The sequence below is a fragment of the Stenella coeruleoalba genome, assembly GCF_951394435.1.
Source record: "Stenella coeruleoalba genome assembly, chromosome: 3".
NCBI lineage: Eukaryota > Metazoa > Chordata > Mammalia > Artiodactyla > Delphinidae > Stenella > Stenella coeruleoalba.
This window is the reverse complement of record NC_137148.1, coordinates 158,252,378-158,273,292: the sequence shown is the minus strand read 5'-3', so window position 1 is coordinate 158,273,292 and position 20,915 is coordinate 158,252,378. Positions and strand designations below refer to the sequence as shown.

At 58.3% G+C, this 20,915-nt stretch overlaps 1 protein-coding gene across 1 annotated transcript in view; it reads right to left on the bottom strand.

Annotated features, from left to right (window-relative positions):
- Positions 1-981: 981 nt before the first annotated feature.
- Positions 982-20,915, bottom strand: part of OBSCN (obscurin, cytoskeletal calmodulin and titin-interacting RhoGEF) — a gene marked incomplete at both ends in the record, with an annotated part of 178,879 nt that continues 158,945 nt past the window's right edge. Inside the window, 16 exons of the mRNA XM_079915848.1 lie at positions 982-2,107; positions 5,252-5,294; positions 8,341-8,449; positions 9,293-9,422; positions 9,775-9,877; positions 10,358-10,525; positions 16,574-16,687; positions 17,258-17,435; positions 17,570-17,728; positions 17,835-17,999; positions 18,083-18,199; positions 18,538-18,694; positions 19,462-19,635; positions 19,913-19,995; positions 20,121-20,321; positions 20,701-20,840. Coding sequence (XP_079771974.1) covers positions 982-2,107; positions 5,252-5,294; positions 8,341-8,449; positions 9,293-9,422; positions 9,775-9,877; positions 10,358-10,525; positions 16,574-16,687; positions 17,258-17,435; positions 17,570-17,728; positions 17,835-17,999; positions 18,083-18,199; positions 18,538-18,694; positions 19,462-19,635; positions 19,913-19,995; positions 20,121-20,321; positions 20,701-20,840 — 3,167 coding nt within the window. The remainder of the gene's footprint in view (positions 2,108-5,251; positions 5,295-8,340; positions 8,450-9,292; positions 9,423-9,774; positions 9,878-10,357; positions 10,526-16,573; positions 16,688-17,257; positions 17,436-17,569; positions 17,729-17,834; positions 18,000-18,082; positions 18,200-18,537; positions 18,695-19,461; positions 19,636-19,912; positions 19,996-20,120; positions 20,322-20,700; positions 20,841-20,915) is intronic.

The following is a 20,915-nucleotide window of genomic DNA, read 5'->3' as shown; positions in this document are numbered from 1 at the left end:
CCACATGTGAGCAAGCCGGACAGGCGAACTATCACGTCTCCACCCAGGATCCCCAGGACTAGCCAGGACCCACAGGTCGATGCTGAGGGTCCACCCAGGGCTGTCAACGGAAAGGGCCTGGGCTGTCCACTGGTTGGTCTCCAGGGCCAGGCCAGGAGGGCCCCTCCCTCCCGAGTCATCGGAGTCACCAGGTGGAGAAGCAAAAAAGAGCAGAGCAAAGACAGTGCAAGGAACCAGTTTATTAGCATCATCAGGGCCGACTGACGGGGGCTGCTCCCACACAGAGACCCTGGTCCACCCTGCAGAAAAGGCCTAGGAGGGTCTGTAGAGCTGGGCCCCACACAGGCCTCCTGGAGGCCAAGAAACAACGTTCACGGGTAAGATGTGGCTTGGGGGAAGCCCCCTATCGAGAGGGAGGCTGGAACCCCCAGCCTGGGTGAGAGGCAGGGCTGTGCCAGGCCTGGCCACTGGGACGGGGGCCTAAGCCGGGGCAGACAGGGCCCATGTGGCAGCCACTGCCTCATGAACGGAGCAGGAAAGATGCCCAAGTGCCTTCCCTGTGTCTGGAGCCCCCGAACCCAGAGCTGCAGTCTGCGAGTCACTCCGGCCAGTGCTCTCAGAGCAGCTTCGGTACACTCTGAGATCACAGATGTGTGCAATGGCCTCAGCTGAAGACCGAGTCCTGTGAGGTAGGAAGCACCCAGGGAGGAAGGGGCGGGAGGCGTCCTGAGTTGTTGGAGAGCCAGGGCAGGGTCAGAGCACACGTGTCCGAGGGGTGCCAGCTCTGGGACTCTCTCCTGAGTTGAAAACCCAGGGCAGCTGTGAGGTGAGTTGATGCTGGTGCCAGGCAGGGTCCTCGGCCCCAAAGCCATTTGCCTCTTTCTGCTGCCCCATGCAACCACGGCAGCTTAGTCAGGGGTGTCCCAGCCCCAAGAGTTTCTCGTCTCAATCCTAGCCACCCAGCTCCTGATGGTCCTGGCCTCAGCCCTGGGAGGGGCTAGGGTCCACGTCCTCATCCGGGCAAATGTGCAGGGTGACAGTCTCCCCTACTGTCCCAAAGCTGACCGTCTGGGTGGAAACCTCCGTTTTGAAGCTGCTCTGGCCACTGTCCACAGAGCGCTGAACCTGAGTGCAGAAGGACGGCTTCCGGGACATGGTACCTCCAGCCCGGGCCTCCTGAAAGCAGAAGGAGATGCCCCTGGCGCCAAGGTCCTGCGGCCCTGATGGAAACGCCTCCCGGGAGCTGGGCGTGCGTGTGAAGAAGCCAGGGGAGGTTCGGGAACCTGGCGGGAGCCCCACGTTGAGCAGGACGGGCTGCCCCACGGTGGGCTCGCTGATCTCTCTCTGAAGCACTGAGATTTCGCAGGGCGGGTCATCGGAAGCACTGGGCATGGGGCCGCTGCAGCCAAAGGTCTCCCCTTCCTGGGGCACGTAATCCTCCAGGTCAGCCAGCGTGAGTGCACGGCCGTTGTGTGTGAGGATCTTGGGGTCCCGGCCCTGAAGACCATCGGCACTCAGGGGCTCTTCTGTCTGGTAGGTACCTCTTTCCTCCGTCTCCTCCAGGGGTGCCTCCTCTTCGGCAGCCCAGGGAGGGGAAAGCTCAGGGGTCCCTGGCCCCGTTTCCACATGGAAGACTAGGGGCTCGCCAACACTGGCCATGGCTGGGGGCTCCTGGGTCAACAGCTTGTTGTTGGAGTTGTTTGTATTGGGGTCTCCTCCAGGCATCCTGCCAGGCAGTGTGGAGAGAAGCCCCTCCGAGCTGCCAGGCGTCTCTCTGGCCAGAGACGCGCCCGTCGAGCCAGTCTTCTTCACCCGAACTTCAATGGTCTCCTCGACCTCCACCCATTTGGGCTGGGGCCCAGCGTCCCCAGGCAGGGCTGACACGTGGGCCTCGGGCTCCGTCACGTACAGAGTGGGCACAGTGGGCCTCCAGCCTGGCTCTGCCTCGGGCCTGCAGGATTGGCTGGCTCCTGGCGAGGGCAGCAGCTCAGGGGCCAACAGGCCTGGCTTGGGCAGGCTGGCAGGGTGATAGGAGTGGGAGGGAGACTTGCTGGGGGACTGGCGTCGGCCACGGGGGCTCTTCACCACAGTGGTAATCGTCTCCTCTCTGTGGGGAGAGGGCCGAGAGGAGATAGGCACAGAGACCCTCACCCAGCGCCCTTGCCATCAGCACATTCGGGGGCCAGCGAGAGAGATCAGGTTAATGTACAAGCAAGCGAGTGGCGAAATTGCATAAACTAACTCCTACACATGGGCTTAAGCCGGACCTCCAGATCCCCATCCAGAGAACCAAGGAAACAAAGCACAGAGTCTCATCTGGCCAACCTCAGGCTCTAGTGTACAGATCTCAAAATGAGGGTTGAGGCATCAGGGGAGGCCCATGCTATATCACGCAGGTACCTCCAAACCCCAGCCTGGTTTGTAACGTCATGTGTCAATCTCCCCTCCTTGTTTACGGCTGTCTCATTTTGGAGACACCAGCCCTCCTTACAGCGCTAATGAAGGGGTGCAAGCCACACAGCCCTCCTTGTTGAGCCCATCAGTGCTTTGTGCTTTGTAACATGGCAGGAGGGCGGTGGGGGTTAGAGGGGCTCTCAGACGGCAGGTGCCTCAGTGATCCTCGGTTAGGGACAGGCTGGGCAGCTGATGCCGCAGGCGCAGGAGGAATGTCAGAGTCTTGACCCGTGGCCTGTGCTCATGGCCTCCAGGTCTGGGGATGGGAGGCCCGGCAAGGACACCTGGCTCTAGGCATGGCTTGGCCAGTCATGGGCTGTGTGACCTCAGACAAGTCCGCCTCCCTCTTGGGCTCCATTTCCCAAAACAGGAGGGGGATGGAAGGGGAAGAGGAGATAGAACTCAAGTCCATTTGCACGTGAGTGTGCATGGGGCGCTGGCCAGGGACCTTGCAGCAATTCTGGTGGATGGGTCTGACCCCCTTTTACAGGTGCAGACAAGGCTGAAAAGGGCTCGAAACTTGCCCAGAGCCAAGAGTCAGAAGCCCACCAGTCAGCCCAGGCCTTCCTATGCCAACCAGTACGCCTGACCTTGCCAGGTGCTGAGGGTGCAGTGAGTAATAGGCAGGGAGCAGGAATACATTTAGTAACACACAGCTCTCCTGGGCCCCAGGACCTGCATGTCCTCGCGGGCTCAGGCAGAGGGACCCGGCATGCATATGGCGACAACTCAGTGCTGTCACCAGCTGCCTGCAATGACTGGGACTTTGTCTGTCTCTTGTTCAGCTTTGCTTTTGTCTAACTCCCAGCTCCATACAGGAGCAGTTACTCCCAGGCATGGGCCCAGAGATGTGTGGCCACACCTTGGGGTACATAGCAAGTACAGATCCTGCCTCCTCCGGCCCTCACCCGGTAAAGGGGAAATGCCATGCCCCCTTAACTCACGGGGAAGCTGAGGCGCGGAGACGTGGCCTACTCAGGGCCACAGGCCTGCCTTCCTGCTTCACACAAGACTCAGTGGCACTAGGCTTGTCCCTGGCTCAGAGACTGCCCAAACCTGGGCAAGGCCCCATCTGCTGGCCTCACACTGCCTGATTTGCTGAGCCAAGACAGTGAGTCCAGCGGAACTGGACAGCTGGCTCACTCCTCCTAAATGCACCCCCATGCTCCGCTCACTGCTGCCCCCACGAGGGCATGTAGGCACCCTGCTCTGAGGCCACCGGCACAGCACTTGAGGCTGCCAGGTGGCAGGGGTCTCTCTCCCGTTTCCTTCTGGTACCCCTTGGCTCCCTAGAGCCCCTCATCGTGCCGCAGGTGCAATGTGTGGCGTGCCCTTGCTGGGACGCTGCGCCAGGCAGTTGCCTCTCTCCATCCCTCAAGATGAAGGGGTACACGCTTCCTTGCAGGGTGAGGGTTGCTACCTCCCTAAGCCTGGAATAGACTGCCTCGGGAGTTACCTAGTCCAGCCTCCCATAAGCACGAGGACACCCTAATGCCTCCTCAGCGGGGCTGCCCGGCCCCATCTCTGCTCCTTCATTTTGTCTTCCGTAGAATGTGAATCACAATGCTCCCCTCATAGATGCAATGCAGAGGTGATCTGTGTAAAGCCCTGGCATGGTTGCATGCCTCCAGGGATGGGACTTACTTCTGCCCCAGGCAGACCCATCTATTGTGAGGTGGCAATCTGCTTTGGGGGAGAAGGGAGAAAGTCACGGAAGGGCTAACCCAGGAGCTTATCAAGACGGGATTCTCCAGCGATATCACCACCTGCAGGCACCTATAGGAGGTCTTATGCCTATGGGGAATTAAGAGGTTCCCCATCCTGGAGCCTCCCAGTCCCCTGGCTTTAGGAAATCACAGTCTTCCTTCCTCCCGGATTTTACAAGCTCTTCCACCCATCTGCGTCACACATCTCCTGCTGGAAGTCCTTCCAGATTATCCAGGTCAAAACCAATCCTGCCTTCTGTGGGTTCACCTAGCTCTGGACCTCTTGTATTATTTAATTATCAACAGCATGCGTGGCTTCTCCTCAGCCTCGAAGGCACTGAAGGATGGAGAATGGGACAGTGGGTGTGGCACTGAGGAAATGAGTTCTCGGCTGGCTTCCAATTGTGAGCCACCCTCAGCAAGCCTCCTCTCTTCCCTGAACCTCAGTGTCCCCACCTTCCTAGTGTGAGGGCTGAGTTTGGAGACCTCTGAGGGCCCTAGAGCTGTGCTGTTCACTATGGTTATGCTATTTTAATTAAATTCAAAGTGTTGAAAATCGAATAAATTTAAAAATCTAGTTCTTCAGTCACACTAGACAAGTCGCCACACGCGGCTAGTAGCTGCTGTAGGGGGCTGTGTAAATATAGATTATTTCCATCATCACACAAAGTTCCATTGGACAATGCCCTAGGGCATCCTAGGGTAGCATTCTGCCTCTAGTACACTGGGGGAAGCAGCTTTCAGTCCCTGCTCCCCGCTAACTGGCATGATTCTGGGTCCAAGCCCTGGGTGAGCCACTGTGACGTACACAGAGTAAGTCTACCCTGCTGAGGCAACGGGGCCATGAAAAGGGTACTTAGACCCTGGAAGAGACAGCTTTGAAGTGTGAAGGTAGCCAAGGGCCCAGGGGGAGGTGAATGCCCCGGGAGTATCTGCGAGGTGCTGGCAGTCTGCGTGGTGCACAAAGGCCATGTGGGCAAAGCAGTCAGACAAGCAAGGGGCCAAGCTCCACAGGCACGGTCCAGGGAGGTTAGTGGGCATGCAGGGAGCACTGCAGTCAGAAGGAAGGTTAGGAACACGCCTGCACTTACATGATGACGGTTTTCTTGGGGACTTTAGTCTCCTGCTCAGTGACTACAAAGAAAACAGTCGGAATAGCGAGGGTTACAGATCAGCCGGTGTTTGGGGGCTGAGCTATCTGAGTGGCATGGCAGGGTAGTAACCTGCTCAGCTTAGGAAACTGGATCCAAACCCTGCCTGACTGTGTGGCCCTGGTAGCAATGTCTCAGCTTAGAGACCCAGGTCCCTCCTCTTTAGCCTGCCTTGAGTGGCTGGGGAATGAGGAGTCGTGATAACAGTGTGTCCCACGTGAGGGAAGAATCCCTCTTGAGGGGTTCCTGCAGGAGCTTCAAGGAGAGTAAGGGCTCTGTCTAGGCTGCCCACACAGAAATCCAAGCTTTTCCTTCAGCCCATGTGCCCAGGGAGCCCTGTGAACTTGTCAGGCCTGAAGTTCCACTTTTCATAGAAACCGAGGCCTAGAGAGGGAAAAGGAACGGCCTGTGGCTGATAGGCAAACTGGGACCGGGGTGGCTGGTGCCTGTTTCACAAAAAAATCTAAAGACCAAAGGGCGTCTCTCCAGGGCAGAATGACTCCGGAGTCCTAGAGGTAGCACATCTGAGTCCTGTCCCTCTGGGAGTGACCTGAGGATGCCTGAGCAGGGTCCTGAGCTCTGAGTGAGCAGGGAAGCCTAGGTCTTCCCATAGGAGCACCCCACAAATTCAACTGTCTCTTGACTTTCCTAGCTTTCCTCCTTGCTGGAGCCAGCAGGATACGGCCTGTGGTTCCCATTTTGCTGATAGGGGACCCACGTCCCAGGGACAGGGCGGGACCCATTGGGAACCTGGCAGCAACTACTCCCCACCATCTCGAGGCCTCTTCCTCTGTAGCTTTTGGACAGGGTGAGGCTTGGCACAGAGATGCCTCTCCCAGCCTTGCCCAGTTGGATAGCAGGCAGCCCACCAGCTACCAGCATCCATACATCTCAACAGTCCCTCTCGCCATCCTGTGGGGAAAATTGAGGGGGAGGCTCAAAAAAGTCAAGTGGCATGGCCTGGGGCGCACAGCCTCCTAGTCCCTGGTCGATGGGATTTTCTGCTCTGTTGCAGTGCCACATAGAAAAAGAACTCCCCTTAGATGACTGTGGGTATCTTAACCTCGTCTCCGGTTAGATGAACGTGAAGGAAATGTACCAGCTGTGTCTGTATGGCACTTGGGAGCCACATTTACTGTGCGTGTTTGTGTGTGTCCATGCTAATGTGTGTGTCTGCATGCACACGTGTGTGTGTCCGTATGTGCTTGTGCAAGCTGCCTCCTGGAGAGAGACGAGTCCACTGGAAGAGAGAATGGGATCCAGCCAAAATATCCTGTGTGTTTAGACTTAGTCGGGCCCAGAGAGCACCAACTTGTTGTGGTCTGTAGGCCAAGCAGTGAGAGATCCAGGGCTCCTTGCCTCACCCTCCCTGACAGGGGCCTCATTCTGTTGCTTTTGGGGGGGGTGGCTAGGGCACCTGTGGGCTGCTACATTCCTGGCACCTTTGTTCCTGACCTAACCTGCCACCAGGTGGCCTCTGGGCTCCAGTGAGTACTGGCTGTGGAAGGGGTGCAGCTGTGCAAAGTGCGGCTCCTGGCCCTGCGCAGTTTCACAAGCGAAAGGGCAGCGCCCCACCCCACAGGGCCAGCCAGGGCCCGTTCTGGCTGCAGAACCACCGGGTTAATGATGAAGCGGCAGGATAGGGTTAGGAAGCAGGAGGCAGCGGGCTCCAATTCCAGGGTCTGTGAAGACTGGCCTCTCCTCATGAGGCACGAAAGCCATTTCCGGCACAGGTGGGCCGCCCGTTCTCCACACCCTGTGTCCACGGGACCTTGACAGAGACCCATCATGACAATGAAGTAAATGGCTCTGTAGGACGTGCTTGTCACCAGTCGAGAGGGTGTGCTGAGGTGCATGCTGAGCCCTGCTCTGTCCGACGTAAGATGCCACAGGGCAGGATAGAGGTGCCGGCAGATGCCATGGGGCCCTCCGATGGGAACCGGCTGGACCGGTGCCCTTTGGGGCTTGAGGAACAGGATCCCTGCCCACGAGGGAAGGAAGAGTCCCTAGAGGGCGTCAAAGGCCCCAAGGCTGAGCTCCTGGCGCCAGATGGCCGACTCTGTGAGGGTCCAGACAGACAGCAGCCCCTGCACGTTGGGCCCTGGGAGGGATTGATCCGGTGGCTCAAGGCGTCAGAGAAGCCAACTTTCAGGACTTGGGAGGACACGTACCTCCCAGCCCATCCTACTGTGAGAGCTGCAGCTCCACCAGCTTTTTGGGTGCAGCTTCTGCTTGCATGCCCCCGAGGATGGGAGGCTCAACATCTGTCCTGGCAGCCCCTTCCGGGTGAGGCGGTTCAGACTGGGAGAAACTCTCCCTGGGGCTGCTGCCTGCCCTGGGCCATCCCCGGGCTGGGCCCAGCTGGGACCCTGGAGCCAAGCGTGAGTGGAGGAGTGAGGCATCTTGCCACCCTTCACCTCCTGCCCAGGAGCACACGGCTCCCTAATGAGGCCCATTCTGCAGCCCAGACCCCTCGCAGCCTGGCCCAGGCCAGGCCAGGGACGCCAAGCCACGGCATTCTCTCTTTTCCTCAGCCAGCCCCACCCAGTGTGGACGGATCAGGCCCCTGACACCTGTTCCCTCTCCCAGGAGCCAAGTTGAGATCCAGCAGCCTGCTTCTGTGGAGCCGTCCCTCTTACCATCCCTGCCACCCGTCCTATAATACCCCTCCGACCACTGCCTGGCCGGCTGCTCAGGACCCAGGTCTGGGCTTTGTATGCACTTGTTATTCCCCCAGGGATGGTGAGCAGGGCTTAGGGCCCCACCCCCAGCCCCTCAGACTGCCCCTCCAGCCTTCCCCAGGCTCTGGGTTCACAGCCCACCCTCCTCCGGCCCACATACATGCTGCTCCAGTCAGGAACTGGCGACAAGTGCTTGCCCTCAACCTCTGAATCCCCTCCTCCGTCCTTGCTTCCCCTCATCCAGGAAGTGTGCTCTGATTAGAGGCGCTGATGGTTTCACCCCACCTGGCGCTGCCCAGGCATGTGGCGGGTCCAGCCCAGGCCGAGACTGGCAGAGGAAGCACTCACCTTCCACGGCAGCGAGCTGCTCCACGTGGTGCTGTTCTCGGGCCTGCAGCGCCGGGCTCTGCATGAATAGCTCCGCGCCGCCCCGTTTGGAGCCCAGCCTGTTCACCAACTGCAGGGCAGACAGCAGAGGCTCACTTAGAGCCCGTGGCTCTCCAGGGGGCCTGGACAGTCTCTTGGAGGCCGTACAGGCCAGCTGTAGCATGGGGGGCCCACCACGGCTGTTCCTAGAGCTGCAGAGCCTGACCACAGGGAAAAGGGTACCGGGCGAGCCACTGTGTCCCCAGCACTGACCAGGAGCTTCCTGTGATGGTGGGGACACTATCTGCTCTGTCCAGTGTAGTGGCCACGTGGGCTCTGAGTACTTGAAATAGAAGTGAATCTTCACCTAGAGTTAACTTTAACTGATTTAAATTTAAATCACTGTGTGTGGACAACAGTGACCGAAATGGACAGCACAGGTCCAGAGCTGACATGGGTCCATTTTTTCCCTGAGAGTTGCCATGCGGAGCAGGCCCCACACTTCCCCCATGAAGGCTGCCGGCAGCAGCAGTAGCTAGCAGCCAGGAAGAACCACAGCCAGCACACACCTTCCCCAGACCATTGCCAGTTCCCCCCGGGCCACGAGGACTGAGGGGGCTCCACCCAGGGCCCGCTTCCTCCGTCCCTGTCTTCTCAACATGGACAGTGGGTGACAGTGGCCTGCTGTCCCCTCATCATGGACAGTGGGTGACAGTGGCCTGCTGTCCCCTCATCATGGACAACGGGTGACAGTGGCCTGCTGTCCCCTCATCATGGGCAGGGGGTGACAGTGGCCTGTTGTCCCCTCCTCATGGATGGTGGGTGACAGTGGTCTGCTGTTCCCTCTCTCATTGTAGTCAGGAATGGTGGTAACCAGGCAGGATCCCCAAGACAGGTGCCCTCAGCCCCCTCCCCCTGGGCCCACCCTCCTCACCTCACACTCATAGAGGCCCAGGTCCTCCTTGCCAGCTGCCCGGATCTTCAACACCAGCAGGCCGCTGTGGGGCTCACTCAGGGTCTGGTATTTGCCCCCAGGGGTCAGCAGGGCCCCATCCTTGTACCACCTAAAGCCAAGCCCGGGGGTGGTCAGGTGGGGTCTCCCCAGGTCCCCCATGCTCAGGACCCTCCCCTCACCCACCCTGCAGATCCAGATGTCCTTACAGAGGACATCCCTTACATCCCTCTTGGATGCCACCCACCCAACATCCTCTGTCCTCCTCGCTGCAGCTAGAGCTGTGTTCGGAACGTGCTGCAGCCCCATCACGCCCACTTCTCATCGGAAAGGCTGAGGTTCTGTGTCCAGCCTACCCCGACCCAGCGAACGGGCTGCCCACCCTCATTTTTCAGGCAGGCAGGATGGCCCCAGGGCAGGCCCACCTGCCCACCTCCACCCTGGCCCCAAGCTGCCTGGCCCACCTGATCTGAGGGTGTGGGACACCTTCGATGGTGCAGGTGATCTGGGCATCTTCTCCTTCCACAAAGGGCACTGCCCGGACCTTGTTCACAAACCGAGGCGGGACTGCAGGGTCCAGGGAATGTGGGGAGAGGGGAGAGAGACAGAGATTGAGAGATGGAGAAAGAGACAGAGACACAGAGAGAAAGAGATAGACAGATAGAGAGAGACACAGAAACAAAGAGATGCAGACAGAGGAACAGAGATACAGGGAGACAAAAAGACAGAGAGAGACAGAGACAGATAGAAGGAGAGAGACACAGAAATTGATACAGAAATACAGAGAAACAAAAAAGAGATGGAGGCAGAGAGATGGACAGATAGAGACATAGAGATACAGAGAGAGACAGAGACAGAGAGAGACACCATGACGGAGCAGGACCCCACGCCCACCAGCGAGTCCCCCAACCTCAGTAAGATGTTCACACCCACCCCCTGCCAGCTCCATCCACAGGCCCGTGCCCCCCCCATGAGGGCTGATACCCTTCCAATGCCCAGAGGGTGGGGCCTGGGCACTCACACTCTGGCCTTCCCCCCAGGGCTCACCTTGCACCAAGATCTTGCCCAGGGAGCTGGCATTGCCAGCAGCACTGGCTGCAAAGCACATGTACTGGCCAGAGTCGACACCAGTCAGGTTGTCCAGGATGAGGGCACACGAGCCATCAGGGTCTTCAATGAGGATGTGATGAGGGTCCACGTCCACTGGCTTCCCATCTGGAAAGGAGAGGAGGGCCGTCACAGAGGGAACCCCATCAGGGACAAGAGACTGGGCCTGCCTGGGGGTCACAGTCGCAGGGTTTGATGGAGGAGGCTGTCCCTGCAACACAAGAGCCAGTGTGGGTTCCCTGCCAGGGGTCTAGCCAGCCAAGCTGACCTGGAACCCTGGATGGAGACGTGGCGCACCGTCCCCCATCTACTTCCCCAGACCTCATTGGGCACAGTGTAGCCTCTTAAAGGCAAGCTCTTAGCTGGAGGCAGGGGCCGGGCTGGAGGACCCAAACCCAAGGAGAGGACATCTCCTTCTGATAACCAGACCCTCAATCACCTCACCAATGATTCTGCAACTATCCAGGGGCCTCCAAGGTACTGACCCCACCTAGTAGACATACTCGGACACCACCCATTTCTTTCTTTCTTTTTTTTTTTGTGGTACGCAGGCCTCTCACTGTTGTGGCCTCTCCTGCTGTGGAGCACAGGCTCTGGACGTGCAGGCTCAGCGGCCATGGCTCACGGGCCCAGCCGCTCCGCGGCATGTGGGACCTTCCCGGACCAGGGCACGAACCCGTGTCCCCTGCATCGGCAGGCGGACTCTCAACCACTGCGCCACCAGGGAAGCCCCCACCCATTTCTTTAATCACCCTCATCCAAATGCCCATCTAACATGTCCAGCTGTAACACGTTTCTTATCTGGGAGAGGGATGGTGGGATGTGCATCTTTCACTACAAAGAATTCTTTCCTCCATAAATATGTAAAATTTCATAGATGAACACTTTCCAATAACTCTGTACTTTCTGAACAAGGTTGTTTAAGTTATAACAGTTCATAAGCAGCACCTTGACTTCTGATTCACAGGGAACCTTAAGAAACAATTTAAAAATATATCCCCCCAAAAGCCTCCAGCTACCACCTCATTTCTCTGTGCCCCTGTATGATAATTCCAGGAAAGAGTTGTTCTCACTCTCTGTCTCCAGGTGCTTCCCTTTCCATCCTTTCCCAAACCCACACCTCTTGGCTTTCACCTCGCACACAAAACAGCCCTTGACAAGGCTACTGGTGACACTGTCAATCTGTGGTCAAATCTCAGTCTTCATCTTGCTGTCAGAAGACAATTCTCCATGGACTTCTGGCATTCCTGCACAGTCAGATCCTCTGGGCAAAGACACCTACCGCCAGCACTGACACCCCAGGAGCCATCCAGGGCAGCAGGAACAAGCCCTCACCTTCCTTCCCTATGAGACATTTGCTTGTCTTCCAGGGCCATAAGTCACTTCTTGCTCTGGAGGGAAGGATGGGAAGATGTGCCAGTAGCCCCAGAAAAGCTCAGCATCTCCTAAAACTTCGGGGTTCTCTCTTGTGGTACAACCCACTGCATGAAGCTGACATCTGGTCCCTGGATGTGCAGATCAAGGCATGGGCAGCCCACGCTGCTCTTGCTGTGAGAAACAGCCTTTGTCTCTGACCTGGGGTCTTGTGTCTTTTGTTTGTATCTGGCTGGTAGGCTGGCTTGCTGGCTTGCAAGCCAAGAAACGTCTCACAGTTTCTGATCTGCAATTTTGGCAGCAAGGAAGGGATACCTGTCAGAGACACAGCATCCCAAAAGAGAAAGAAAGTGGTCCGTGGGCCAGTTAACAGAACATGAGGGAGGTCCACAGGAATCAGTGGTGAACATACTGACCACACTTCATGGTCAGCTGGGCAGGAAACAGCTATTTGCTGTGAATGGAGAGAAACTGAGCAGGTGGCTGCAATCTGAGCACTGAGAAGTGGGCTCAGAGACAGACACTTGAATAGTGCCTTGGTGGATGTACTCTTTCCTTGCAGCGGGGACACTGCTGGTTCAGCCTCAGGTCAGCCCCACTTCCCAACAAATATTAGAACCCATGCTGAGTCCCAGGAAGGTTCCATTCCCTTCTTACCCCAGTCACAGAAACACACACCTACACCGGGTGCAAAGAGAGAGCCATCACCAATCCTGATGGGCAGAATGCAGGTAGGAGCAGGGCTAGAACTCAGGGGTGAGAGGCATGGGCACCAAACACGCGCAGCATTCTTTTAGAGTTAACAGTAAAGGACCTCAGTGTCTGCTGTGAACCCTGGCTCGGGACAACTCCCTGATATAGACAAACCTCTACAGGGAACCATCAATAGCTGGCACATGGGCTCGTGGCACCTGGATGGTGTCTAGAATGCTGGTGACACACTGGAGAAGGTGATCCAAAGAGATGTAAGTGCTTCCTGACAGGTGGCCCTGCCTCCTTGGAAAACCCACTCAGCCCTTATGGGAAGACCCAGAAAGAGGATGGGAGGTGTTACCATGGCTCTGGGCCAGTGGAAACCCCTGCTAAGTGGATCCCATCCAAAAGGTCACCACCATGCAAGTTAAACCCCAGCCAGGCAAGGGGCACAGAGCCCCTGAGAACAATGTGATGTGGTTTTTAAGTCAAGCGGTCCCTGAAGCTAAAACTGATGGGATCAGTAGTGACAATCTTGCTGCCCCATTTAGGGCTTTCAGTGAGCCCAAAACACTGGATATTACTGAGCTATGGAAGTGTGTCTTGTTCCATCCCTGGCCCCTTCCTCGTCCTCCACCTTCACCTCTGTTTAAGAGAAAAATAATCAGAAGATGGGGCTTCCCTGGTGGCGCAGTGGTTGAGAGTCCGCCTGCCGATGCAGGGGACACGGGTTCGTGCCCCGGTCCGGGAAGATCCCACATGCCGCGGAGCGGCTGGGCCCGTGAGCCATGGCCGCTGAGCCTGTGCATCCGGAGCCTGTGCTCCGCAACGGGAGAGGCCACAACAGTGAGAGGCCCGCGTACCGCAAAAAAAAAAAAAAAAAAAAAAAATCAGAAGTGGGCCTTCGTCTCCCTGTGCCCAGAGGAACCAGAGGCCCTACATGCGCATCTGATATGCCAGGCACCTGAGGCAGGGGGAGAACTTAGATTTTGATGGCTCTGCTGGACACAGGCATCTGATTCCACTGATGGGATGTGAGCAAGGTTCCCAGAGAGCAGGAAAAGTAATGTCACCTTGGGGTCAAGTCAGGGTGCTGTGACTGTGGCTTCTACCTCTGTTTGGAATTCCCTGCTCCACACAAGGGTGGGGACACCCTACACTTGGATAGGTGGCTATAGAGCATGTAACCAGGTCCAGCCCAGCAACCCGTCACTTCCCAAGATTGCCAACAGAACCCCAGGAGGAGAAAGGAAGTTCCAGGCCTCCTGGGTGATGTGAAAGGAGCCAAGCTAACGAGAGAGGCCGAGTCCAAAATCAACAGCCAGAGAGAGTGGTGGCTGGCAGGAGATCGTCACCAGCCCAATCCAGTCACCGGTCCTGTGGCTCCAGCTGGCTTGGACAGGGTGGCTGTAATAGGGTCTGCTGTGCAGGCTGACAGCTCCTGGTGGGAGTCCTGGGCATTGCAGCCACCCGCTTTTCCTTCCTGCTGGCATGCAAGGACCAAGACCAGAGGTCCCTGCATTCGCATGGGCATGATCTCTAATACACATCGCTGGTGCTCTCTGCTCCCTGCTGGCTGCCCCCCCCGGGGGGGGGGGCGTGGATCAGGACTTGGCCCTCACCCCCGACACTCAAGCTTCTGCCAAATGAATGACATTTTGCTGGCTGGTGAGTCTGATTTCTCCTGCCAGATGCTACTTTTCCTGGCAAAGGTTATGTGCTCACTGACGTTGAGATGTTGTGAATGCCCTGGATATGTGGTTTGACACTTAACAGGCTATAGACAGGTGGGTTGAAGACACTCTTCCTTGGGTCCATGAACCATGGAGGCAAAGTGAGGCCACTGATAGGGCTCCCACCAGGGTTCCTGTGTGGAGCCGTTGCATTGCACGTGGCACTGAGTTCCAGCGCATGCCAGACAGGGGACTGCCGAGAGAGGCTCTGAGATGAGAGAGGTGCACATCACTTGGGGTGGACCCCCCCATCTGGCAGATGGGTGCCTCTCAGGGCCATCTGTGGTGTTTCCAACTGAGATGCTGCTTTAGGTCGGTGAACGGCCAGCTCTGGCCACACCACACGGCTGTGTACGCTGCCTGGACCACCTGCGGTTTGAGAACCTGTGTTGTCTCTCACAGAAGCTGCCCAGCATGAATTGACCATCTGACTGTCCCTCGCCTCCTCTACTCACTGGACACAGCTGTCCTCAGAGGGGTCAAAGCCTGCAAGCTGCTCACAGGGTAATGGTCAGTGGATTGTCTGGATACAGCTGGGAACCTGGGATCCCACTCTGACTGTTCCTGGGCATGGTGCATCCCTCATTCCCCTCAGATGCAGCCCGGCGGGCACACTTTCCCGGGGGCAGCCCAGCTGAAAGGTGGCGGCTGAGGGGCTCATTCTTACTTCTAAATAACTTTTATGGAATGGCTTTGTCTCTCTGGACACATCGTCACAGGTGCAAGTTTGGGGTGTGAGAAGGGATGGCAGGGAAATGGAGCTGCACTACATATGGGTTCTGTGAGGCAGCTGGGAAGGGAGCTCCACAGACCCCAGGACCCCACAGACTCCAGAAGCATGATCCCCTGGCTGCTGCGGGGGACCAGCTGCTGCTCCACTGACTCTGGCCTGAAGCTCTGACAGTGGGACTGGGACGGTCTCTCTTTCATGTCCCAGCAAAGTGCTCCTGCATGTCTTCTCCAGCCCCATTCTTAGCCATTCGTGGGTGAACAAATGCCCCAGCTGGCTGTGAACAAGCAGGACAGGAGGACTGACTTCCCTGGGACAGCTCCTCCAAAACCAGGACTGGACTTGGCTACTGGGACTGAACTAAGGATTCAGGATTTACCTGCCAGCCCGGAGGAGACCTACCTGCCAGCCAGGTGAGGCCTAATAAGAATATCTTGGTTTACCTGGGAACCTGGACCATGCCAGGTGGTCTATGCCACACTGTGATTTAGGGTGGGGGCTTTAGGCCATACTGCATCAGCTTGACCTCAGAGGGGCCAGAGATTGAGGTCAGCCATGCAGGTGGTCAGCCTACGTGAATGCCCCAACAGAAACCCTGGACAACAAGGCTCAACAAGTGAGCGTCCCTGGTTGGCCACACTCCGTGTGATGGCACACATCTGTACTGACAGGAACAGGCATGTCCACACAACTCCACGGGGGGGACATCTGGACCATACCTGGATCCCCAACTGGACCCCACCCCATGTGCCTCTTCCCTTTTACTGCAGTAAACCAGAACCCTGAGCGGAACGGCTCTGCTGAGTTCTGTGAGTCCTAGTGAATCACTGAACCTGAAGGCGGTTATGGGACCCCCAACCTTGCAGTTCGTGTCCAGTGAGAATGGTCTTGGGCTCCTGACCTCAGTGTTCCTGGGGACCCCCAAACTTTGCAGCTCCCATCACACACAGAGTCAAATCTGAGACCCACACGGCAGCCCTCAAGGCCCAGCATTCCCCAGCCTCATTCCCCACTACACCTGCCTCAGTGCCTCCCCCTCCCCTGTCCGCCTGGAGCCTCACTGCCTATTTGGAGTTCCTCCAACATGTCTGCATGATGACTACTCTCTGCCCTTCACTCTGCCTTATTTCTCTGGCTGGTCACAAATATTACACATTTGTCTATGTGCTTGTCATCTGTCTCCTCCCCTAGAAGGTCAGCCTCCTTGGACAAGGTTGATCTGCCTGTTCACTGCACCTTCCCTGCACCTGGAATGGTACCTGGGCACTCAGCACAAACATGGCAAATGAGAGAGCTAATGAGTGAGATTCGGTGGTGGGCAGAGTCACTGCGTCAGAAACACGATGCATACCTAAGCAGCCTCCGCCTCTGTCCCACCTCACCCACCCGTGCACGCTGGCCAGCCTGTCTTTGATTCAGGAGCAGGAGACTGGAACAGGAGGCCTGTCTCTTGTGTCCAGCCCCTCAGCCTGGGCATTGCAGCCACCCGCTTTTCCTTCCTGCTGGCATGCAAGGACCAAGACCAGAGGTCCCACCCTGGATCCCTGGTCCCCTGCCCAGCCTGATTCCCTCTGGGCAGCTCTTGCTTGTTGCAAGATCAGTATCCACTGGCCCCCAAATGCCTACCTTTGTACCAGCTCACAATGGGCTTGGGTGTGCCCGTCACACGGCAGGCTAGTTTGACTGTCTCGCCCAGCTCAGCCGTGCAGTCGGCCAGCTCCTCTTCAAATTCCGGGGGGCCTGGGGATACATACACAGGGCCTGGAGCACCCACCCGTCCCCTCAGGTGCACACCTGGCAGGGCCAGAGCCCCATGACCAAGGATGTGGTTGCAACAGATACCACCCCTTGTGAGCCTTTATCCATAGTCCCACACTAGGGCCTGGATGGGCATTAGGGTGAGCGACACAGGTTGGCTGTATACTGGGGAGTGGTAGGGACTGTGGAAAAAGAGGGCATGTTGAAATGGGATCCTCTCTCCTGTTCTAAGTGAGGAACTTCCGGGCCCTTCACATTCCTAACAGTCTGGGCACCTGCCTTGTGCTGGAAAGCCCCCAGTGAACCTCGAGGCTCCCCTCAATTCTGGTCAGGGCCAGCCCTACACTCTGATTAAGGGCTCCCGAGAGGCTGGGCTAACCAAGGTAGAGAGAGCCACTTGCCCCAGAATCGAGCCCCTTCCCTTGTGCCTGCCCAGGTAGGGGCAGGGCGCCAGGGCTCAGGACCTGCCAACCTGGGTGCCCGCAAGCCAGACCACCAGGCTGAAAGGTTCAGCCTCCCATCCAGCCTCGCCTCATGAGCCCAGGCACTCACGCCACACGGGCAGGGCCAGGCGCTGCTGGATGCCACAGATCTCCTTCACCCAGGAGTTCTTGGTGATGACCGTCCGCGCCTGCAGCAGGTACTTGCGTACTGAGTCCTCCCGCTCATGCCAAACCTCGAAGGCACGGTCATCGCCCTCCACCTTGTCGTTCAGGTCGATGCTGCTCAGCTGTGGGGGGAGGATGCAGGCTGAGCCATGGTCACCCAGGACTGGGCTGCAGGACTGGCCAGCAGCCTCCACCTGCCCGCACATCCTGCATGGTCTCCCTCTGCCCACCCAGGCTCCGCTGGCACCCTGCAAACCTTCATCATGTTCCGGAAGACGTAGCTGAAGGTGTCAGTGCGCGAGTCCCGCTTGGGCTTGCAGACCACCAGGTGGTGGCGGAACAGGAAGACATGCCGGTGGTGGCCCTTCCACGGCATCCGCGCACCCGGTGTCCCCTCCCACACAATGAAGTGGCCCTGGGAGAGCGGTGAGCCTGTGGTCAGCCATGCCCAGCCTGGAGTCCAGCCCTCCACAAGCCCTGGCCACCTGCCCAGGCCCTCCACTGCACCCCTAGCCCCAGACCTGGCGGATGGGCTCGCCTAGAGCCTCCAGGGTGCCCGGGTAGTTCTCCATGAGCGACACGTGCAGCTGGTTCTCGGCACGCTGCGGCAAGGCCGACACCACTGCGTAGGCCTGCTCCAGCAGTGCACAGTTCTGTCCATTCCGCGCCTTGTTGCGGATCAGCTCCTGGGGGAGACTGCGGGTCAGGGCGAGACCTGGGGTGGCTGGGCATGGGGGTGGCCCCGCAGCCCCTGGCCGGCCGTGCCTACCTTGAGGAGGGCCTGGTACTGCTGGACCCGTTCCACCGGCTGCTCCAGGAAGTGCTGCAGGGACGGCGGGGGTGGCTGCGAAGGATCTGCGGCTGACAGCACCTCCTCAGTGTATTTCTGTGGAAATCGCAGGGCTGGGTTCAGGGCGGGGGGGCACAGCCTCCAGATGGCTTATGTCCCCAGAGCCCCAGAGCTGGTGGATCAGGGTCCCACACACAGACCCTCCTCCGCAGGTGGGCCCCACCACTGCCCCAGGTGATGGCCGGTGTCACTGTCTAACAGGTGAGCAGAGCTTGGGGTTGGGGGGATGACCCTGCCCGCTTTTCTAAGCTAGGGGCCAGGGGGCCCGGGCAGGCTGAAGTGGGGCCTGAGCAGGGTCAGGGAAGATGATCTAAGATCTGGAAGCCAGCATCAAGCCTGGCGAGTGGAGGCAGGGCTGACGGGCAGAGGAGCACCTTGTAGAACTCCTGCACGGCCGTGCTGACCATCGCTGACTCAGCCTGCACTCGGCCCACCAGGAACTCCAGATACTTCTCAAAGGCTGCCTGGTTCTTGATGAAGCACATGGCCACGTCGTCATCCGTGTCACAGCTATGCAGCTCCTGTGAGAAACTGCCATGGAGGGGAACAGTGGTCAGGTGAGGGCTGACATCAGGACCCTCACCCACGACCCACAACCCAGCCCCAAACCCTCAGGTTTGGGAAGAAACAGGCTCCTTCCCAGGGCTGGGCTCCTGTGGATGACAGTGAGTGTTCTGGGCTGTGAGGGCCACGCATATGTGGTATTGCAGGGCGTGCACTCATGTGCAGGTGTGCAAGCACGTAAGGGAGTACATGTCTGTGGGTGTACATGCATTCGTGTGTGTGCCATGTACACGTATGCCCACATGTGAAAGGCTGTGTGTGAGTGTGCAGGTATGCACGTGTACTTGTGTGTGCCCATGGACATGTGTGCACACATTTCTGGGGTATGTCTGTGTACTTGGGTTGCAGTGGGTAGGTGTGTCACAGGCACTTCCGGGGATAAGCCAGGTGCACGTGCCTGTGTTCCTGGGGACATGTGTGTACAGGAGTGTGGTGCACCAGTGGGTGAATCGAGTCATCAAAGGTTCCGTCTCTTCTCGACTCCTGCCCACTCTCCTGAGGTACAGCCCTGTCGGTACACACATGTGCGAGTGTGAGCATCCATGTGTGTATGCACATGTGTGGTGTGTGTCCGTGCGTGTAGGCGTGTGTCTTGTGCATGTATGACTTGTATGTGCACACATGTATCTACACATGTGAACCGTGTGTCCACGTGTGTGTCTAAGCATGTGTGTGTATACATGCATGTACACACAGGCCGGGGAATAGCCTTGAGGCCCACCCTGCATGCCCACCTGCTATGGAAGTGACTGATGTCCTGCACATTTCGGAAGATGACTGCCTTCTGGCTGGCCACGGCCGTGGGCACGTGGGGGCAGTGGTCCAGGTACTGCATGTGGTGGTTCTGCAGGAACTGCAGCTTGCCCACAAAGGCCTGCTCCGAGCTCAGCAGCTCCTGGATGATGGAGCTGGGTGGGGAGACAGCCATGAGGGGAAGACCCAGGAGCTTAGCTGCATAACCGGGCACTTCCAAGTCACGTGCATCCTGCTGCCCACTTTCAGAATGGGCCTGGCAAGCTGGTGGAGGGAGGGCACCCTCACACACCAGGCAGCCCCACCACACGGAGTTTCCAGGCAAGGTCCCGCCAGGTAGAGGCAAGCCCCAGGGGACTTGGGTGTAATTAGCATCCTGGAGGCCCCCCACAGGAACCCAACTTCCCACAGTTCCTGCCGGTGGCCCCTCACCTCAGCCTCGTCTTGTACTCATCCTCCGACACAGCCTCCCCGGGGAACTCAGGGGCCTCAGCTGGCCCCCACTCAGGTGACAGCTGGTGAGAGACAGGAGAGGGTCATAGACAGCTTGAGCACTAGCCTGTCCTTCCAGGGCGAGGCTCCCGCCTTCATGGGGAACGGGGGTACAACCCCAGGACCACCCTTCCAGCCATCCAGGTACCTTGAGCCGCTTGTCCAGGTAGGCAGGAGACACCCAGCCTTGCCGAGAGAGGCTGGACTTGGTGGGTTTGGTACGCACAAGCCAGCGCAGCGGGTGCGCCGAGTCCAGTACCTCCACGTACTGGCCCTCCCGCAGCGAGATGGCGTCCTGCTCAGCCCCCAGGGGCAGGTAGTCAGCCGTGACCACATAAATGTCAAAGATCTGGGGGGGAAGTCACTGAGTCAGACCTGGAGAGGGGCCAGTGGGCCTCCTAAGGGCCCAGGCTACAAGGCCTCTGGAATTCAGTGGAGAAGCAGCAGCCATCCTGAGATTCCATGAAGTTCTAGAACAGGCTCAACCCATCTCTACTGATGGAAATCCTACCGGGGGTGCCAGGTGGCCCACCCCAAAGAGACAAGGAGGAACCTCTGGGGTGCTGGGGGTGTCCTGGGTCGCAGTGGTGATATTGGCCACTCAGGTGTGTGCCCACCTCCTCTGCCCCAGCTCCCCCGGCCCCCTACACCAACTCCACCTTCACCCTGTCCCTGACACTCTCATATCCCCTTGCCCACCCTGCCCCACCCCTCGCCTGCCCATGCACCTCTCCCCGGTAGTCTCCATCCTCGGACTCTGAGGATGACTCCTGGACGCTGGAAGAGGGGCGTGACCGGCCATGCCGGGGGGATGCGGACGGCGTCTTGGACTCCTCATCGCTGTCACCTCCAGGCACCTGCAGCGTGGCTGGGGGACACAGGGCACATGATGCCTTCGAAGGGCCTGCCCCCCATGCCGCCCTCCCATGGGTCTACAGGGCGT